The following is an 18,470-nucleotide window of genomic DNA, read 5'->3' as shown; positions in this document are numbered from 1 at the left end:
AGTCAAAGGATGTCCAGACATTTGAGGGACTCTGTTAGCCTCAGGAGGCAGCCATCTAACTAACTGTGTCTAATCGCTTCCATGCCAAGTAACAAGTCATGGGGGAACATTAGTCATGATTCAGGGAACCAGAAAGCTATTATTTGAGTGTATAAATCATGTTTGGAAAACTTGGGCTAGAGGCATTGCACACAACTCATCTACATGAGCAAATTTATCTCTAAGCCCAGAAATACAAAAGGCCTTATTACCCTGAAGCCCAGCAAGTTTCTCCTACTGCACATTTCAGCTATGAACTGTCCAATATCAGTTCAAATCTCTATGCAGGTTGATTTTACTTCCCTGCCTGTACATTGCTCACTATTTCTCCAGCTCCAGAATTCTTGAGTCAATTTCACTCTATATCCTGCCATACCTGGGATCACTGAAAGCTATCATTAAAGACCAATCCAATACTGATTAACAGAAACAAAGGTTTAAAGCCTGCACCAATCTAATTTGCAATAACAGTGTCTGGCAAACTCAGAACTTTAATAAGTATGTTCTGTAAAAGAGATAATTAGCCTCAGATCTGTTACCTTTCACCAGTAATCATAGCCAAAATAGAAAAATAACATGACTGCTCTTCACGATTTTTTAGTCAATCTCTCCTTTTACCTAAAAAAGGTATTTCCTTTATTAGTCAAGGAAGAACTATCTGAGACATTCCTACGAAAGGCATCTGGCCATAAGACCTTTTGAAGTGCTATTATGTATCTGCCCCTAGGCAATTCAATTGCCCCATGGGCATCCATGTAGATTTTTTGCACAAGTTTGCCTCCTGTCTCATCAGTGCAGCAGTTTTGAAGTATGACAAGATGAAGCATGAGCAAGTCAGAGCAAGAAAAGCATCTAGAAGTGTACAGGAGGGTATGGGATGCCTGAGGAAAAGAGAAGCATCAAGTCTAGAACATAAGTTTCCTTACAGAAATCAAGATAACAGGCTTAGGAAGAATACGTAATCAAAGATGTTTTGCAGAAGGCAGGCCCTTTGTGGGTGGCAGACACTCAGGGGAACATACTTCTGCCACTAGTTCTGTGCAGTTTTAAAACCAATCACTCCTATGTCTCAATTTTTTTGGTTGTTGTACTTTATTTCCTTACAGTCTATTGTAAGGCAGATTATTTTGAGAAAATTTAGGTTTCAAATTAATATATTTCTTTCAAAATTGAAGAGTATTAAGTCTCTGCTCAGTGGAATTTTACCTTTACCTTTTAACTGGAACCTCTGCCAGTGGTATTTGCAACCTAGTGATGACATAGTTATTTGTTAACAGCAACCAAATGCTGCTCTCCTTTTGTTATATTTATTTATTACCTTAAAAATATTTTTACATAGTTAAATTGCTATTAACATACAAAAACCTACTTGTGGATAACAATTACAGTATCATCCCCTCATCACCCCTCAGCACTCTGTAGACTTGTTCCGAGAAAGATATCTAGATTCTTGCCTTCAAAAACTGCAAGGTTTTTGAATTCTTTGAGTTGGTAACTTTGAATCTACCTACAGTAAAATAAAGTTTTAAAAATCGGAAGAGACCTCATCGTTTTGGGTTTTCTTTGCAAGCAGAAAGGTTTGAAACCTTCATTGTATCAGATGACACAACACACACTTCTGAATTTCCAGTAACAAGTGCCCTATGAAAACCACACAGTGTCAACACTCACAACAGAGTTGGCAACAGGAAGAAGAGTTACTTTTTACCCTAGAGAAGTGTTCTGTACCCTACAGCAATATTTACTGTTTGGCCATGACCCCAGAGGGATGATGTGACATTAATGAAATTGGCAACGTGACATCCTTTGAAGTTTGTCTGACAGAGGCTAATATAGGGACAGAGGCAGAGGAGTCTTGGGTTCAGGATCCTTGTCTCATTTTGCTTTTATTACAGTGAATTATTTAAAAGTTAATACTCCAGTGGCTAACACATAAAAGATCTTATAAAGGGGAAGTAGCCACAATTAGGTAGCCTTCCAACCTCACGTCAGCACCGCATCTGCATTTTTGTTTTGCACCAACACAGATGTGGGCATGAGGGCTGAAGGTGAGTAGGGCAGGCTGAGAAGTGTAACAAGTGACAGCAAGTCTCCCTCCTCTAAGCTTAGTATTTGGTAAGTTTTGACCTAGTCCCTACTTTAATGGAGTCCTTCCAAGTTCCATTTGCTTGAGAAAGATTTCTGAATGCTAACTCCTGTCTGACTTCCTGGGCTAGAAAGCTGCTTTCAATGCACTGAAATGCAAGTGTCTTATGGTGACAAAATTCCAAATATTTTCTTAAAGCTAAAAAGTGATTAATGTTCACATGCAACTCAAGTTTGGTTTTAAAGAACTATTAGTTCCATAAAACAAACTCGACCCAATTACAGCTATTAGGCATTTCAATTTAGCATGCATTCAACATTTTATTCGCCTTTACAAAGGCATTATTTCAATTTCCTACTTAGCTGCCATTTTTTAAATTGATGCAATTTCACCTACCTCTTATTAAAAAAAAAAAAAAGGATAATAAATTCAAAGGCCAAGTTCAGGGCTTTTAAGGCAGCTTTCAAGCTTCCTCCTCCTTCTATCTCCTCTTAAACTGAGGATTTTCTGTATGAGTAATTGTATTTGACCTATTTATTTGCTGGCACACTACCTATTTTTTTTTTTCCTTTCACAAAAGAAGGGGAAGAGAAGGAAGGAAATGTTAAAGTAGCCTCTGCCTAATAATTTCAAACCAAGTTCCACACAGGAAGGTAGGCTTTCACATTGCAACGGTTACTCTTATTTACCATGAATTACTTCAGCTACGTTCCCCTATCCCCCGAGGGTGACAGCTGAGCAGCTACTTAACAGACCGGCAAAAATGCTTGCCTGTGTGTTTCCTGGAGCCATCTACACATAGTATTTGTATTGCAGGGGAAAGCCTTCTCATTAGCAAACCAGCTTTAAAAGCCCTCCTGATTTTGTGTGATGTTTGTCTTGGCTTCGTTGATACGTATATTGAAGAAAAAATAAAAGCAATTTTACTCCCTTCAGAGACTCATCTGTATCTGCTCCTGCAAAAGGAGAGGGCTGGCAGTGGAGCAGCTGAAGCAGCTTTCAGGCTGAAGGAGAAAGCACCTCTGCAATCCCAGGATGCTCTACTAAAAGCTTTTCTACCAAGAAGCTGACAGAGGAGGAAACAGTAATGCCTTCCAAGGAGGTGTCTCCCAAAGAGTAAGCCTTCTACAGAAAGCAAATGCGTATCATCACTGTCATCCCCAATCCCCACCACCTGTCCCCACAAAAACTGCTCTATGCATGAGAGAGCAGGACACGTAGAGCCCTTCTCCACACCGTGAGCATAGGTGTCTGCTCTTGTATGGCCTCTGCACAGCCAAGAGGAACATCACACACACCAAAAATGAACTGTGGGTATGCACAGGTGTTTCTGCATTTTCCCAGATGGATGATGTACAGAGGAAGACAGTATTTAATCTGAGGATTATCCACCATTTGGGTTTTCTACATTCCATGAGATAGTATTTTTATTTGCAATTTTCATATAAAATAATTCAAGCTCATCTCTTAAAATAAACTGCACGTTTTAGTGACATTTTTCCTAGGATCAGTATTTCATAAAATAAAAGCAGAAACAGGTTTTAATCCACCTTCTATGTCTGGTTTCCTTCCCAGGATTTTTTCCTTACTGATTATTAAATCTTGCACTAGAACAGAGTCCCATTAACAGCAATAAACGCTCTCTACTTATTTGCAAGTGTTGCATGATTTTTACTTACTATTTAAATGTCAATGTATGTGCTGTTATTTTATTGACAAGATGCCATAGCAGAAGACATTGAAAGACCTTCAAGTCAGTCCATATAAGCAGAACTCAAACTTTTCTTCTAAACAAACAAGGCTTCTCAGGCCTTATAGGACACGTTGCTGTCCAACTTGGGGTCAAGAAAAGAAAGACTTAACAGGGTCTGAAGCATCTTCTAATACTACTCTGGACATGACAAAAGTTTGTAATTCAATTCATTGTAAGCGTCTACCTAATCTGTATGTTAAACAGGCAACTCAGATTCCCAGTGTCATCTGTTATTTGTGCTGACTCCCAACAGGACCTGATCCAGTTTCTTAAGGTGCTTTGGTTTCATTTTCTTATAACAGCACTAGTTACATCTAGGTTTGGAAATCAAGCAAGCTACTTCATATCTATTGTCTGTGTCATACTCTAGGAACCCAAGTAATAGGATAGCTAAAACATTTATTTATGTCATTCACTGAGCCCACTCTGCTCAAAAACGTAGCCAGTGAACATCAGCACTGGCAAAAGGTGTCAAACACACAATAGCCCCCTTGAACTATATACTTGAGGCCTGGTAGGCAGATGATTTCATTTGTGTAACAAATCTATATAGAAAATACCAACATATTTATCTAGTGTTTCATGCCTTCCACAGTCATACATCAGACTTAGGCAAATCACTCGATAATGAAACAATAGCAAGACATAATTTACAGTTGACTAATGAGTTTGTAATTTGGTTATTACTGGAAGTTATTTCACCTCTGAAAAGAACATTTTTAATACAGAATTGAATGTCTAACAGTTAAAAAAACCCTTCTTTCTAAAAGTGTTCCATAAGAGTTGCATACAAATAGGTAACGAGCACCTCATTTGTACTCTATAAACAAACAGGGTCACATTAGTGAAAATAAAGATATCAATACTTCTAAAAGCAAACAGCCATATTGGAAAATGCAATTGCTACACCTCAACAACTTCAGCATTTATGGATCAAGTAACTCTGTTTTGAGCCTGCACAGTACAAGAAGTTCAGCAAAGCTTCCATTTCAGAGACTAACAGTAACCGTTTTACTTTTCTATAGCACTTGCTCCCTGGAGCATTTAAATGTAGAAACAAATGACGCTAAATTTGTGGATTCTTGTATTCTCTACTCAGAGCTCTCTCCTTGAAATCAGAGACTGTACTGAAAAATTATCAAGTTCTCAGACCTCAGTGTTCATATTTTACAGCATTTCAGGGCATATCTTCCAGGCTTCTACACAGGATTTTGCTTCATCCCGTCTGGCTGAAATTATTAGTGTAAAATAGTCTTCCAGAGTTACAGGTTTAGTACAGGTTTAGCTACAGACAAAACAAAAAATCGGGTAGTCCAAAGTAGCCACATTAATTTAGAGCCTAGAGCTGTAATGGTATAGAGCTGCTTTTAAACTTGTACTGAAATCAGACTCCTCTGGGCATTCAGAGGGTTACTACAAAGCAGAAGGTACCCTGGCACTCTTTCATGTTGAGTAAGTCAAAGATCTGTTCCTCAACAGCTCAGTGATTCAAAGGGCACATGATGAGCTGACCTACCTATACAATTGACTGACCAGAGCACATCGAGCTTTAAAGGATACACAGGTGTTGAATGAAAACTTTTAAATGCCATTCAAGAGAAGATTGTTGTGAACTGGATGTACCTGGAAGGCCTGCTCTCGGGGCATATAAAGCTATTTTTAAATGAAAAGATAGACAGGAAGCAAAGGGCATTATATTAATTAACTTCAACTGTGACCACTTCAAGGGAAGTAGGCAATTTATGAAGGCTTTTATTTAGAGAAAAAGAAAATGAGTCTATCTGAAAGCACAAAGGAGAGTGAGACATCAAACGCCACAGACTTAAATGCCAACTATCTGACACCTTTCTCCTGATCATCCCCCAAAAATCCTACCTGTCAGTCAGTTTCCCCATAGCAGATGATGTACTTTTTCTCAATAACGAAAGAAATAAAGGGAAAGCAGAGACAATTTTATCACTCCTTCCTTCTCTGACTGAAGTCAGTTATGGCTTTTTTGACAAGTCATTAGCCTAAGACCATGAGGCATTATTTCCAGGCATTGTGATCACCACTGACAGTCACAAGGTTCTGGAAAATACTGCTCAAAAACCCTTCACTGTAAAACAACTCATTTTGTTACTGAAATGCTTGTATGTGGGAGTGTATCAAACCCATAATCCTTTCTATTGTAAGTCAGTAACGTTCTGCCCCAACCCTGTCTCCTGGGCTGTGCTACTTGGCAGTCTTCAAGTGTCCAGGTGTTCTTACCTTTACGCCATGGCCAACATCATCCAGCACCGTGTAGTCTATAGGTTTTCGAATGTACCTTACGGGACGTTCCATGTTCGCTGGCGCTATGATTTTGTGAGTCCTCGATGTGTTCTTATTGGTTGTCAGAATGCCTATCTCTCTGCGAGCCACCTTCTCTTTATGGATGTCCACAGTCTAGATTGAAAACAAGAAAGTATGGGTTTCTTTAGGCATCTGCTGTTTCTTTACAGAGCTATCTTTATGTTTAAGTTTTACTATTAGAAAAATAGTTAATTCTGCTGGAAGTTTATTTATACCAGTTTATTGACAAAACAAGTTTCATCTACATGACTGTTGTTTGAAAATTAAACTTGAATGAAATAAACAACATGAAAATTACCATTATACCAAAATTACCATTATTGCTTGGATGCTCTGAAGACACTATGCAGATACAGTCTTTGCAGATTAACCCCCAACATTCCTATGAGTGACACTAATAATAAATTACTCCAATTCCCCAGCTGGGAAACCAGGACACACAAGCTAAGCAATTTGCCCACAATCCCAGAGGGAGAGTGAAGCTTGAGAAGTCTGTGCAGTAATTTCTTTCAGCAGAGCCATCAGTGCATATCAGAGTTAAGAGCCTGTATAGAGAAGGACTTATTTCAGCACTAAGTTTCAGTCACACTGTTTATAGCAGCTTTATGAAAAAATATAGAGCATTAAAGATGTAAGTATATAATATAAAACATGCCAACCTCCACCATTTTCTTAGGAAATACCTAAGGAGACAAAGAAAGGCCAGTCCAGCATTCTGTGAAGGATCAGACTGAGCTTCATATAAGACACATGCCTCTACATGCAGTATAATCGCCGCTTGAACCCCAGCTGAAGGAGAACGAGTACTAAACACACGAGATTCCATAGGAACTCTCACCTCTAGGAAGTCTATTTCAAGATTCAGGGATTGGAATTTACTGGTTTAAATACCTACTAGAACCTCAGGATCAAATGGAAGGAGATGGTATCTGACAAAAACCACCACTTTGACTTTGAGCAAAACCCATCAAGTCACCGTTTTTTTTATCCACTAAGGAAAAATAACTCTCAGTCTGTAAGCATCAACTCCTCTTAGAAAAACTGTCTCAGAAAGAAGCAAAGTTCAGAAAGAAAGAAAAATCCTGTCCATCAGTATTCATTTGGGTAGCATCTAGGAACAGCATAATCTAAAATGGATGTTATGATGTGCAAGGTTTTGTTTAGCGAAGCAGAGTCAAAGATGAAGCATAATATTAGCTTCTATTTCACTTTACTTCTATATGAGGCAAGATGAAAGAAGCAAGGTAAGCATCCAGGAAATGATCATTTCTAGCAAAGCCAGCATTCAGGGCTCAGAGTTCACTATGAAATGCCTTGAACTGCTTTTTTTTAATTAACTGGCACACACATTCAATCTTAAATTCTACTGAGTATGTACAGAAAGAAATACATTTTTCCTTAACAGGTTTGATACATGGCATTGCAGATTACAAGTGGAAACACAATCAGAGAAGCATCTAAAAGTTGTGCTATCAAGCAAGCTTGTTCTCACAGCTTAAAGCTAAATAACAGACAGCTTATAACACTACAACAGATTCCTTTACTTTGGAAGCACACAGAATCTTAAGAGAACTGAAAGTTGTGATTTTCCAGAGCAATGCAAGACAATAAATGTCTAAGTCTGCAGTAGCTTATTTGGAATAAGTTAATTAAATGTCTCAATAAAGCTCTGGAGCAAACTTTGGTGTTCTAAACACTCACAGTCTGAAAGATCCTGAAATCAGGAGTAAAAATGACCTTTGCAAATGAGACAATCCTATACACCATCTACCACCACATTCAGTATCGGTTATCAGCCACTGCACCCATGTTTGCTCTGGCGGCCAGCTTCAAAGAAAACAGAGTAAAGACTTAAGAACAAGACTAACTGTATTTCTTCAACTCCAGCTATTGTTTGCTCTTTTAGAGACTAAAGCATACGCAATAGTTCTGCCTTTTAATTTGTGCTTAGCCAGATCAAGAAAGCTGTGCTACACGTTCTTAGATTATCTTCTCCAATTTCTTCGTACAACCTGAACCTTTCTGTTCAATGATAATACCAGGCCTCAAATGATCTTACAGAACTCTTTTAGAATGTGCAACTCTTCATACTTTTTAATACATGAGCACTGCACAGATGAAATAAAACCTTTATTTAAAAATCACATGAACAACATAATATAGGAAAACATTAATTTAAGGCACACCTACAATGTTTTAAAAGACAGTATTTTAATACACTACTATGCTCCTTGAAATAAATTAATTCTCCTAATTCATTCTCAAAAGCAGAACCTATTACTAATAAATTCATGCTTTGTTTTTGTCTATCCAATGAACACATCTTTATATTAAGAGTTCTCTTAGCATTGATGTCAAAAGAAAAAAGAAACAGAACAATGCCCTACACAGTAAGAAAAATATGTATCTTCTCCCAGCAGGTAATCCATGAAGACTGACTTTGCCTCCTTGCAAAGAACAATGAAAATTCCATAAGTTACTAGAGCAGAGGATAAGAAATTCCAGGAACAGATGCTGTAGCATACATGCTTTGGAAAATGATTGATGTAATCATGCAACATGTTCTTGTTGCTGGAAAAAAATCCTTAGAACAGGAAAAAAGGCATGTATTCATTATATCAGACAGCTTATCCAAATTAAATATTGAGGAACGATTTGTAAAGTCTTTCCACAGATTTCAGAAAACAAAACAAAGACAAGACAGGGGGGTTGGACTACTTGATCTCTAAACGTCCCTTCCAACCCCTACCATTCTGTGATTCTGTGTGTGTGATCACAGTGCAGGGCCAGCAACTTAGAGGTGCACATGTAAATCTTCAACAGCAACGCAGGCATGCCTGTGCAAGAGACTAAATCACTGTTCAAAGCAAGTGAGACTGCAACTCTTAGCACATCTGGTACACTGGAAAAGTAAGGTTGTATTTTGATCCTACGCAAAGTAAAGGCACCCAGCATATGCTTTGCTCTGAGCAATATGCTGCCCGTCAGCTACTGGATAACATCTTGCTTCAAGAATTACCTTCTCTAGATCTATAAAGACTGAATGTTATTAACTGTTATGTAATTGTTATACAAAACAAAGCACAAACTAGTTATTCAGTTTTGAATTTTATCTATTTGCTTGATGTTGATGTTCAAGTTTATTGTTTATCATAGGCAACGTTTTTCACATTTTTATCAGGACAGCATAGCTATCCAGCCAGACAACAGTTAATTCCCAAAAAGAGGCAAGCTGCGTATACCAGGTAACAGCCAAACAGATCACTCTTAAAACTCTGACCACAACTTGCATCTGTAGCTATGAGTAAGTGTCCGTTCTGGTAACAAGATGTCTGAACAGCAGGTCATCTGTGACTTTATGCACAAAACCTACTTTTAAACATCAAAGACAGAGAGGAGCAAAGTACAGCAAGCCAGCTTGGCTTAACACAGGTTGGCACGCACTAACAAACAGACAGATCTGCTTGAAGTATGCTTGGCCTAGGCTGAAATATAAATACATAGCATAATTTAAAATTCAGGGAATAAGGATGAGATTCTCAGTCCAACATGAAGAAGTCCAGCATTGTACTGATTTAGGGACAACAATCCTTCCAAAAGCACGACATGTTCCTTTGGGAAGTAGATTTGCAGTAAAACATCAAACACACCCCCCCTTTGCCATTATAACTGGGTACTAGAGACTATGCCAACTAATCCCAGAAGCAAAATTAAGCTTGGAGGTTGAAGGAACTGTTAATGATTAGCTGTCTCCACTATCTGTCTGCTTCAAACCATATGAAAAAGAAACAGGATGTAGAGTTAAAATTTAACTGTTTGCTACCTCAGAAGTAGCCTCAAGGCCAAGTACAGCACAGCAATGATACAGCAAATTATTGTTCTTTTTCTGTGCTGCAGATAGCATTCTACTGAGGACAACACTTTATAAGAAATAAGGACTGCGGTAAATTTGTCCAAGCAAATTTGAGGATATCTAAGTATTTTAATAAAGTCCACAGACATAGAGATATTTAACACAAAAAAAAAAAGGAAGAACTAACTTCAGGCTTTAACAATCTTTTAAATTCTGAATACTGTAATGCAAATTTATGAGCCAGACAGTCACACAGCCACTGCTTCTCTCAGTAAATGCACACACAATTGGTAAAGACCAGGGGAAAAAAAAAGAAAAACCTCTATCAAATCAATTCAAGCTGTTCTGAAGGATAAGACACCTCACTAATACCACAGATTAACACCAAGCAAATATCCTTTAGTTTTGTGTTAAATTAACTGATACTCTACAGACATTGTGCAGGAAAATCCCACTTCAGGTTCCCTACTCTGCAACTCCCCAGTTCCTCAAGAATGAAGCTGTTGGAGCACACACACTGGCCTGGCAGGGAAGCTGCACAGCAATCTTACCAGCAAGCTGGAAAAAAGCTGACAGGCTTTGGGAAGAGTAGACTTAACAGTTTGGGGAGAGAAGAACAGCTGCCCTATACTGGACAGTGAAATTGGCAACTATAAAGTAAAAGTAGCAGACACCTCCCTCCAAGAAAAAGAGTCTGTGATACAAGGTAGGAAGTTACTAATTAAAAAATACAAACACATACCCCCACATCCCCAAGTCAAACCACCATACACTTTCACCCATGAGTCTGAGGACAAGTGGAAAGTCACTATAAGGATATTTCCTTAAGATTTAATAATCTAACATCCAAAACACATTAGACAAATCCTAAAATTACACCACCATTTTAACTGAGTTTCCCGGACTATTCCACTCAATGGTTTTAAGAACTCTTCACATCATGAACATCCTTCAAACAAATGTCCTATGCTGTACAGAGCTGCAAGTCAGTAACTTTTCAATTTGTCCCTAGGCTGACTCAGACAAGATGAAGCGTGGGCTCAAACTCCACAGGCTTCCACAAGCTGCTGCTTTAGAGAAGGGGAGGGGAACAGGAAGGCCAAACAGCTTGTTATTAGCAACAGCCTTCTGTAATTTTGACATTGTTTCCCTTTTTTGCTTTTTCAGTCTGTAACTGAATATAGCGTTGGGTCTGTTGCTAACACTTCAAATAAGTAAAGCCCTGGTTACAGGGTAATCAGTATTATACTTTTCTAAATGTTAGCAGAGTAGATCATAAGTACATAACCACAGATGTAACTCATACCAGCCATGCATGCAGCATGACCTGTTACCACTTCCCACCCCCATCTTCCTAGCATACCTGGTGTAATCACACTTACTGAGTCTTGGTAACCCTGTTCTGCACAAAGTTGGTGCTGTACTTCCCAGAAGTAACCTGTTCCACACCTTAAGTACTGTGTGCAGTTTTGGGAGACTCAATGCAACAAGCACATCAAACTATTAAATGTATTCAGAAGTGGCCAACCAAGATGGTGAAAGGTCGGGTGAGACTTATGAGAAGCTGAGGTCACTTGGTTTGTTCAGGCTGGAGAAGAGAAGGCTGAGGGGGTGACCTCATGGCAGTCTACAAGGTGGTCTGTGGAAGAGGAAGTGCTGATGTCCTCTCTGGTGACCAGTGACAGGACCAAAGGAAATATAATTAATGTTCCCAACTGGACCAGTGAAAATCCAGATTGGATATTAGGAAAAGGTTCTTCACTGGAGGTGCTCGGTCACTTGAACAGGTTCTTCAGAGAAGTGGTCAGGGCCCTAAGCCTGTTAAGAGTTTAAGGAGAGTCTGAATGACCTTCTTAGTCATATGGTTTAGTTTTAGGAAGTTCTGCAAGGAGTTGGACTCTGATCCTTACAGGTCCTTTACTTGAGACTTGAGACAATTGTATGCTGAAGAAAGCATTACTGAAAAGTAGGTTAACAAAGAGAAAAGCATGTAACACATTCCGTATGAGAGCAGCAAAATTCCCTTAACCAAGGGTCATTGATAGTTATGCAAGAGAAAAATGGTGTAAGTGAAAAAAAAAGGTATTTCTAGTCAAAGACAAACCAATTGGAAGACTGGACTCCAAGCTTACTTGTTTATGCTTGAATATGAAAAGGGAAGATATGTTCTGCCACCTGTGAAAATGAGCCACAGCTTCAGATTTAGTTGTTCATAGCAGTGAAATAAATTAACTTGAATGTTACAAACATTATACCAAAGACCAACAAGATTTTCTAGAAAATACACATCCTCTATTAAGTAGTACAAGCTCATCCACCCAGGCCATAAACTGCAGTATTAATCAAAGGAAACTAAAATAAAAAACAATCCAAAAAACAAACCAACAAAACACTACAGTCCTTTCAACATCCCTCCAAGAAAGCTAAAACTCTCATCCTTTGCAATTTGTTCCTAGACCTAGCTTTAATATTAGTCCTTGCTGTCATTCTCAGAAACTGAAGATTTCATTGTCTTGCAACTCAGTTTACACAATAAGCTCCCCTGAAATGAAAAAATCTGATGAGACTAAGAAAATTAACCTGTTCTGGTTTAGAAATACAGATTTATCCTACTACTACTTTCATAAAGAAAGCATCTATAAAAAGACTTTTTAAATAAATGACTTACGGTTAAATGAATAACAGCACTGAAGAGACCCTGGACAACACACATTGCATGAGCTACCTACAAGGAAGTCAGTTTGACCTACAAAAAGGACATAAAATTCCCAGCTTTAATGAGCTCAGTCCATCAGCTTATGTCAGGGAGAATACTATTCTATGCCATTATTTCATTAAGAACTCAGAAGAGTTCTTAATGTTGTATATTCAACACACGGAAATGTGAACATATTTACAGCACAAGACAAATATTCTAGAGCAAAGATCAGCTGCGGGTTCAAGGCACATCAGACATGAAAAAGCATTAACTGAGTAGTTTGTGTTTTTTAAGATACCATATACAATCAGATGTCTACACAATATTATACCTTTCATTAACTCTTGATGAAAGTGCAAGTAACATCAGTATTTGACTTGATTACTATTGCTTTTATAATGTTTGATCCCCATCAAGATAGTGTTAAAATAATTCAAGAATTTACCTACAGAAATAGGTAAATAAATATAATAGAAATCATAGAATCATAGAATGGTAGGGGTTGGAAGGGACCTTTAGAGATCATCTAGTCCAATCCCCCTGCAGAAGCAGCTCCACCTAGATCAGGTCACATAGGAACATGTCCAGATGGGTCTTGAAGACCTCCAAGGAAGGAGACTCCACAACCCCTCTGGGCAGCCTGTGCCAGGGCTCCCTCACCTCAACAGTGAAATTTGTTTGTTCTTAGGTTTAAGTGGAACTTTTTGTGTTCCAGCTTCATCCCATTACCCCTTGTCCTGTTGCTAGCTACTATAGAAAAAATGGATGTCCCAACCTCCTGACACCCACCCTTTAGATATTTATAAATGTTAATAAGATCTCCCCTCAGTCTCCTCCAGACTAAACAGCCCCAGTTCCCGCAGTTTCTCCTCATATGAAATATGTTCCCAGTCCTTTGATCGTCTTGGTGGCCAATTATTTTATTTACCATCTTTTGTCCAGGACAGTTCAAGTAAGCCTGGACTTACACCAGAGATGCAGAGGAGAGTACCAGTGCAACTCACAATGCTCACCATTCTTTATCATAATATACATGCACATCTATCCTACAGAGATCTTCTCCAAGGTATGAGGCTCTACTGGAACTGCTAACTATAGCTGTCAATTCCATTGACTAGAAATAGTTTGAATATCCAAGCTGTATCCGCACCTAGAGACAAAAAATACAGTGTGGTGGGCATCAACCTCTTCCCAGTTCCATGCAACCTTTCACCCTGACCAGTTGGCTGCCAGTCGTGTGAAATTGAAGCCCGAAGTCAGCTCTGAGCATACCCTCATCTGAAGGTACCATACTAGAAGCTTTATATTTTATTACCTTTCACAGTATAAAAGGGAAAGGTCCTCCTTATCATCTCCTCCTTTAAAAGATTAATTCAAGGTATCTTTAATGGCCCCTTGGACAGTCACCAGAATTAAGTCTGCCAAAGTACTGTCAATTTATAAGTCAATACAGAGAAGAAAGACAGTGCTAGCAACAAAAAAAAGAGTTACTAGACTGGGAAAAACAAAAAGGGTGCTTTTTTCCAACTTGTCAAATTGTTTTAAGAATATAAGAAGTTTAAGGCTTTATTATTTCACATATACAATCCTGCAATCCATTTTACACTAAGGCTAAAAGTCAATTGCTTGAACACCAGCATCTAATATCATCTGAGAATCCTCAGAGTATCCTGCCATGTCTTCTGCAGCCACACCATAAAAGACAGGTCTCCTGTCACCTGTGAAGCATTTAGGCATCTAAGGTTCACTTTGTCTACTTGCTTTATGTGTGGTGCTGGCAATGTAGGAGGCAACTGAAATAGATGTAAGAGTTGTATTTCCAGAGCTGTAAATCCAGCAATGCTTTCTTGTAGGTTTATAGACAGAAGTTTCTCACACATTCCCTTCAGCATACAGACAAGTTACAACAGTATGGCAGGCTTTCCAGAAAGTTTCATCTCCTGAAGCCCTGGTAAATCCAGGTCTCTTAAGGTAAAAGGCTAGAGGAGCCAGATAAACCATGTCTCATGTAATCTGATATGTCACCTTCCTTTTCCTGCAGAGAGGCTTCACAATCAAGAGCTTTCACAGATTAACACAGTGAACTAAGACCATCAACACATATACAGCAACTTGCACAGTCTATATAATGTTTGCCATTGTCAGAGGGGAAAAAGGCACTAACGAGAACAAAGAAAAAGTAATGATGAAAGAAATACTAAGTCCTATTTCCAGAAGAAACACATATGTAAATGCATACATTTTTATATATTTATATAGATAAACACAATATTAACAATGCATTTTACTAATATCATCCAAGGTTATGGGGTTAGGGTTGAAAAGTGGTTTTATTTTGATAGTTTATCACCAGATTTCTTCAATGTCTGAATGCAGATTATATGCCAGTTCAAACCTTCTTCTTTATATACACTAACAGATTTTCTCAGATTCTTCTACCAATCTTCATCAGCATAATGCAGACCAGATTTCAGGAAAGGTTTGAATATATTCTCTACCTTTACAAAAGCATTCTTTCTAGGATATTGAGACAGTTGGGAACAAAGATGTCAGAAAGGGAAGTATATCACAGGCCTCCCATTTACTCAGGACAGTTTGTTTGTGGAATGTGAAACAGTAATGCACACAGTCCATAGCATGTTATATTTCTTAAATTGCACCAATTTCCATGCAAGGCACACCTTAAAAATTTGATTCCTGACCAACAGAACATGTGCTTGTGTTAAAATTCTCATGTCTAAAAAGAAAAGAGAGAAAAGAAGAATGGGTGTGTTGATAAGCATCATTAAAATCAAGAAGCTGAAAACAGGAGCTAGAGAAACAGGCTTAGATCTTACTGGCCATAGACAAATAGTCTACCTCTAGTCTTCTCACAGTTATGAAATTGGAAGCCCTTCTTCCAAAAACATGACTAGAATTCACTGGGAATTGGACTCAAAGTCGCAGTTTCCAAAACACAACCTGTGAACTGGCACATACACCTTTATAATAGCGTTGAAAAGGAGAGGGAAGAGACTGTTCAGCTAAAGGATTATTTATATAGATGCTTTTCAGAGTACCCTATTGGCAAATCTAGTCACACATTCTACTGAAGAAATCAAGCAGAAAGCGGACACACACCAAGGGGACCCAGGACAAGGATGGACACGAGGCTGGGAGTGGATGCATGACATTCTAGGACAAGAATCAGAGCAAAGAAACCAGCCCACTCGTCCAAGAGCCAGACTTCAGTTCAGGCCTGGTTTTTCTTTCATTGTGCCAAATGCAAATGGGAGGACTGCTGTGGAGGACACATACACATCCTTCAGCCAGGACAGAATGAAAGAAGTGTCTCACATGATTCTCCAACAGCTACTGCACAGCACGTTCATGCAAGATGCTGAGAACATAAAATGGGGCAGCTGAAAGGAAGGAGTCTCACCTGTGAAATGCCACCTGACAGAATTAAGCTCTATAAATGAGATGCACCTATGGAGAGATAAAAGGGCATCTCATCATACCCTCAGCACCTGTCCCCCATCTTCCCCAACTGAAAGGAAAATGATGTCAGAGCAGAAGGAGGGGAGGTCTGCAGCAGTATCTCTGGGAACAGGGAGATGGATGTGGGAAGGAAGATTGGCAGATGGCAACTGAAGGCAAATGGAGTTTAATTCCTACAGAGGAAGAGATTCTTAGCAGCTCTACAGACGCCCTCATTATGGAAAGAAAATGGTTAAGACAACAGTCCTCTCCTCATTGCATTGGTGAAATGCCAGAAGCACTTTGCTCTGAGTTCACAGAAGTATAAGGCAAATGGAACTTCAAACATCTGGAGTATGGAGGTCAGACAGCACTGCCGAAGCAGCTGGCCCTGCACACTGGAGGCGGCTGTCTGCCAGGGCAGCGAAGGGAAAATTGGGATGGGTCTGTGACTAGGAGCAAGAGCCTAGAAAACAGCAGATTGAATCTCTATTTCTGGCTCTGCCAGACTTCCTGTGTTATGCCAAGTAAGTCACTCTGCTGCTAGGGCCAGCTTCTTGGAGCTGCCCACCTGCAGTAGCTTTGAGAACAGACATAGACAGCGTGTAGGTGGGCACAGGTATAGGCAGCACTGCCATAGCTGTCTCCTCTGAGCACAGTGATACACAGCCACAGAGATACTCAAGATTTCTCTGTAGAACAGCTTCCACTGTCCTCAACTGCTAGTGAAAAATGCAGAAGTGAGTTACAGATCATACTTCCTGTGCTTTGGCAAACTCTACTGCCCATTTTAACCATTTGCAAATCAGATGTACATACACTTCAATAAGAAGTGCTTGTGAACATTACTCAAAAGGAAGCAATCCCTCCAATGACCTCTAATACGTGTTCATGAGGTGTACAAACAAATTGTTGCTTTGTAGCTAAGTTTTCTGGTCTTTCAAATTCAACTTCTAGTTCAATTCCCTCTTCAAAAGTCTTCAAGAGTATGAGAAACAGAAAAAAAAAAAAGCATCACTAATATAGGACACAGACAAGGGGAGATGAGGAGATTGGGAGATCATTTGCTTCCTAAACTCTACAGCTTTTCAGCATCAAAAGCTGGGAGGGTGGGAAACAAATAGCTTCCATAGTGTTATTTCCTGTTCCGATACAAAATGCTTGATCACTCTATTCAGCTGTGGCTGAACACCACACACCAGCACTTCACAACCACGGTACAACAGCAAGTACAGGCTCAGATCTGCATGACAAATACCCTCTTTAAGGACAGTTCACTTACTCAAATCCACTCCCTGCCCCTGTCATTTTCCCTTCACCAAGACAGGATTCCAACAAGGTAACTACCAAGGTATGTTCCCTCTGCCCTAGTGAGCTATAGACGTTCACCACAGTGAATTGAATAAATACTTCAATGACTAACTAACACCTATTAATCTGAACACTAGCATTTCTAATACAAGTTTCCAGTGCAAAAAAACTATCTAAATGGAACCAAAGAGTTATTTAATTACATATCATCACAAGCCAGAAATGCAAAAAAAACCCACCCAACTGATTAAAAACAGACTTTAAAATAGAAAACACTTCAAAAGAGAAGTGTTTCAAGTGTACAATCCTACTGATTGATTTTGACAGAACACCATTTGGGATGTGCAGTCATAACATGCTCCATTTGTATTCAGTCTTAAAAAGCAGACGAATGCTTTTGATTATGCAAAGCCAAAATCCCAACTGTATGTGTATTTTCAGTACCTGAAATTAGATTTTAGTTAATTTAAAACTCCTTTTTTTTTTTGCTGGGTATTCCTCAAGATATGCATGCATGAGTAGGCTCATTTTAAAAAAAGAATAGAAGAAACAAAATATGCTTATGCAAGCTCTCACATGAAAATTTCAGCATTATAAAAGGCTCAATGAGTCCCTCTTTTCCTTACTGGAAGCGATGCACTTGTCTAGAATTAAGCAAAACATACAAATCTAAATATATTCTTGACTGAAAAAAAGCACAAGGACAGAAACGAAAAGTTAAATAGCTTCTTCAGTAGTTTGGACTCAGTAAAGAACCACCATGGGAGTAGAACAAAATTGTACATCGAAAGAAAAGCATCTTGTGTGCCAAAAAAAGCAACTTCACAGGAGACAAACTTGTGCAATTGCAAAGAGCACTGCAGGTGGCTGAAAAGGAAACCATCTAAAAAAAGCCTATAAAAAAAATAAATGCAACAGAACAAGTTTGAGCTTTCTG

The 18,470-nt window shown here is 38.9% G+C and overlaps 1 protein-coding gene across 11 annotated transcripts in view; it reads right to left on the bottom strand.

Moving 5' to 3' along the window:
- The window catches only part of ABI1 (abl interactor 1), a 142,469-nt gene that overhangs the window by 22,642 nt on the left and 101,357 nt on the right, over positions 1-18,470 (bottom strand). For all 11 annotated transcript variants that reach the window (XM_061997108.1, XM_061997107.1, XM_061997105.1 and 8 more), the window contains exon 3: positions 6,129-6,305. In XM_061997108.1, coding sequence (XP_061853092.1) covers positions 6,129-6,305 — 177 coding nt within the window. The remainder of the gene's footprint in view (positions 1-6,128; positions 6,306-18,470) is intronic.

Source organism: Colius striatus, chromosome 5 (assembly GCF_028858725.1).
Source record: "Colius striatus isolate bColStr4 chromosome 5, bColStr4.1.hap1, whole genome shotgun sequence".
NCBI classification, from domain to species: Eukaryota; Metazoa; Chordata; class Aves; order Coliiformes; family Coliidae; genus Colius; species Colius striatus.
This window is presented reverse-complemented; position numbering and strand designations above follow the sequence as displayed.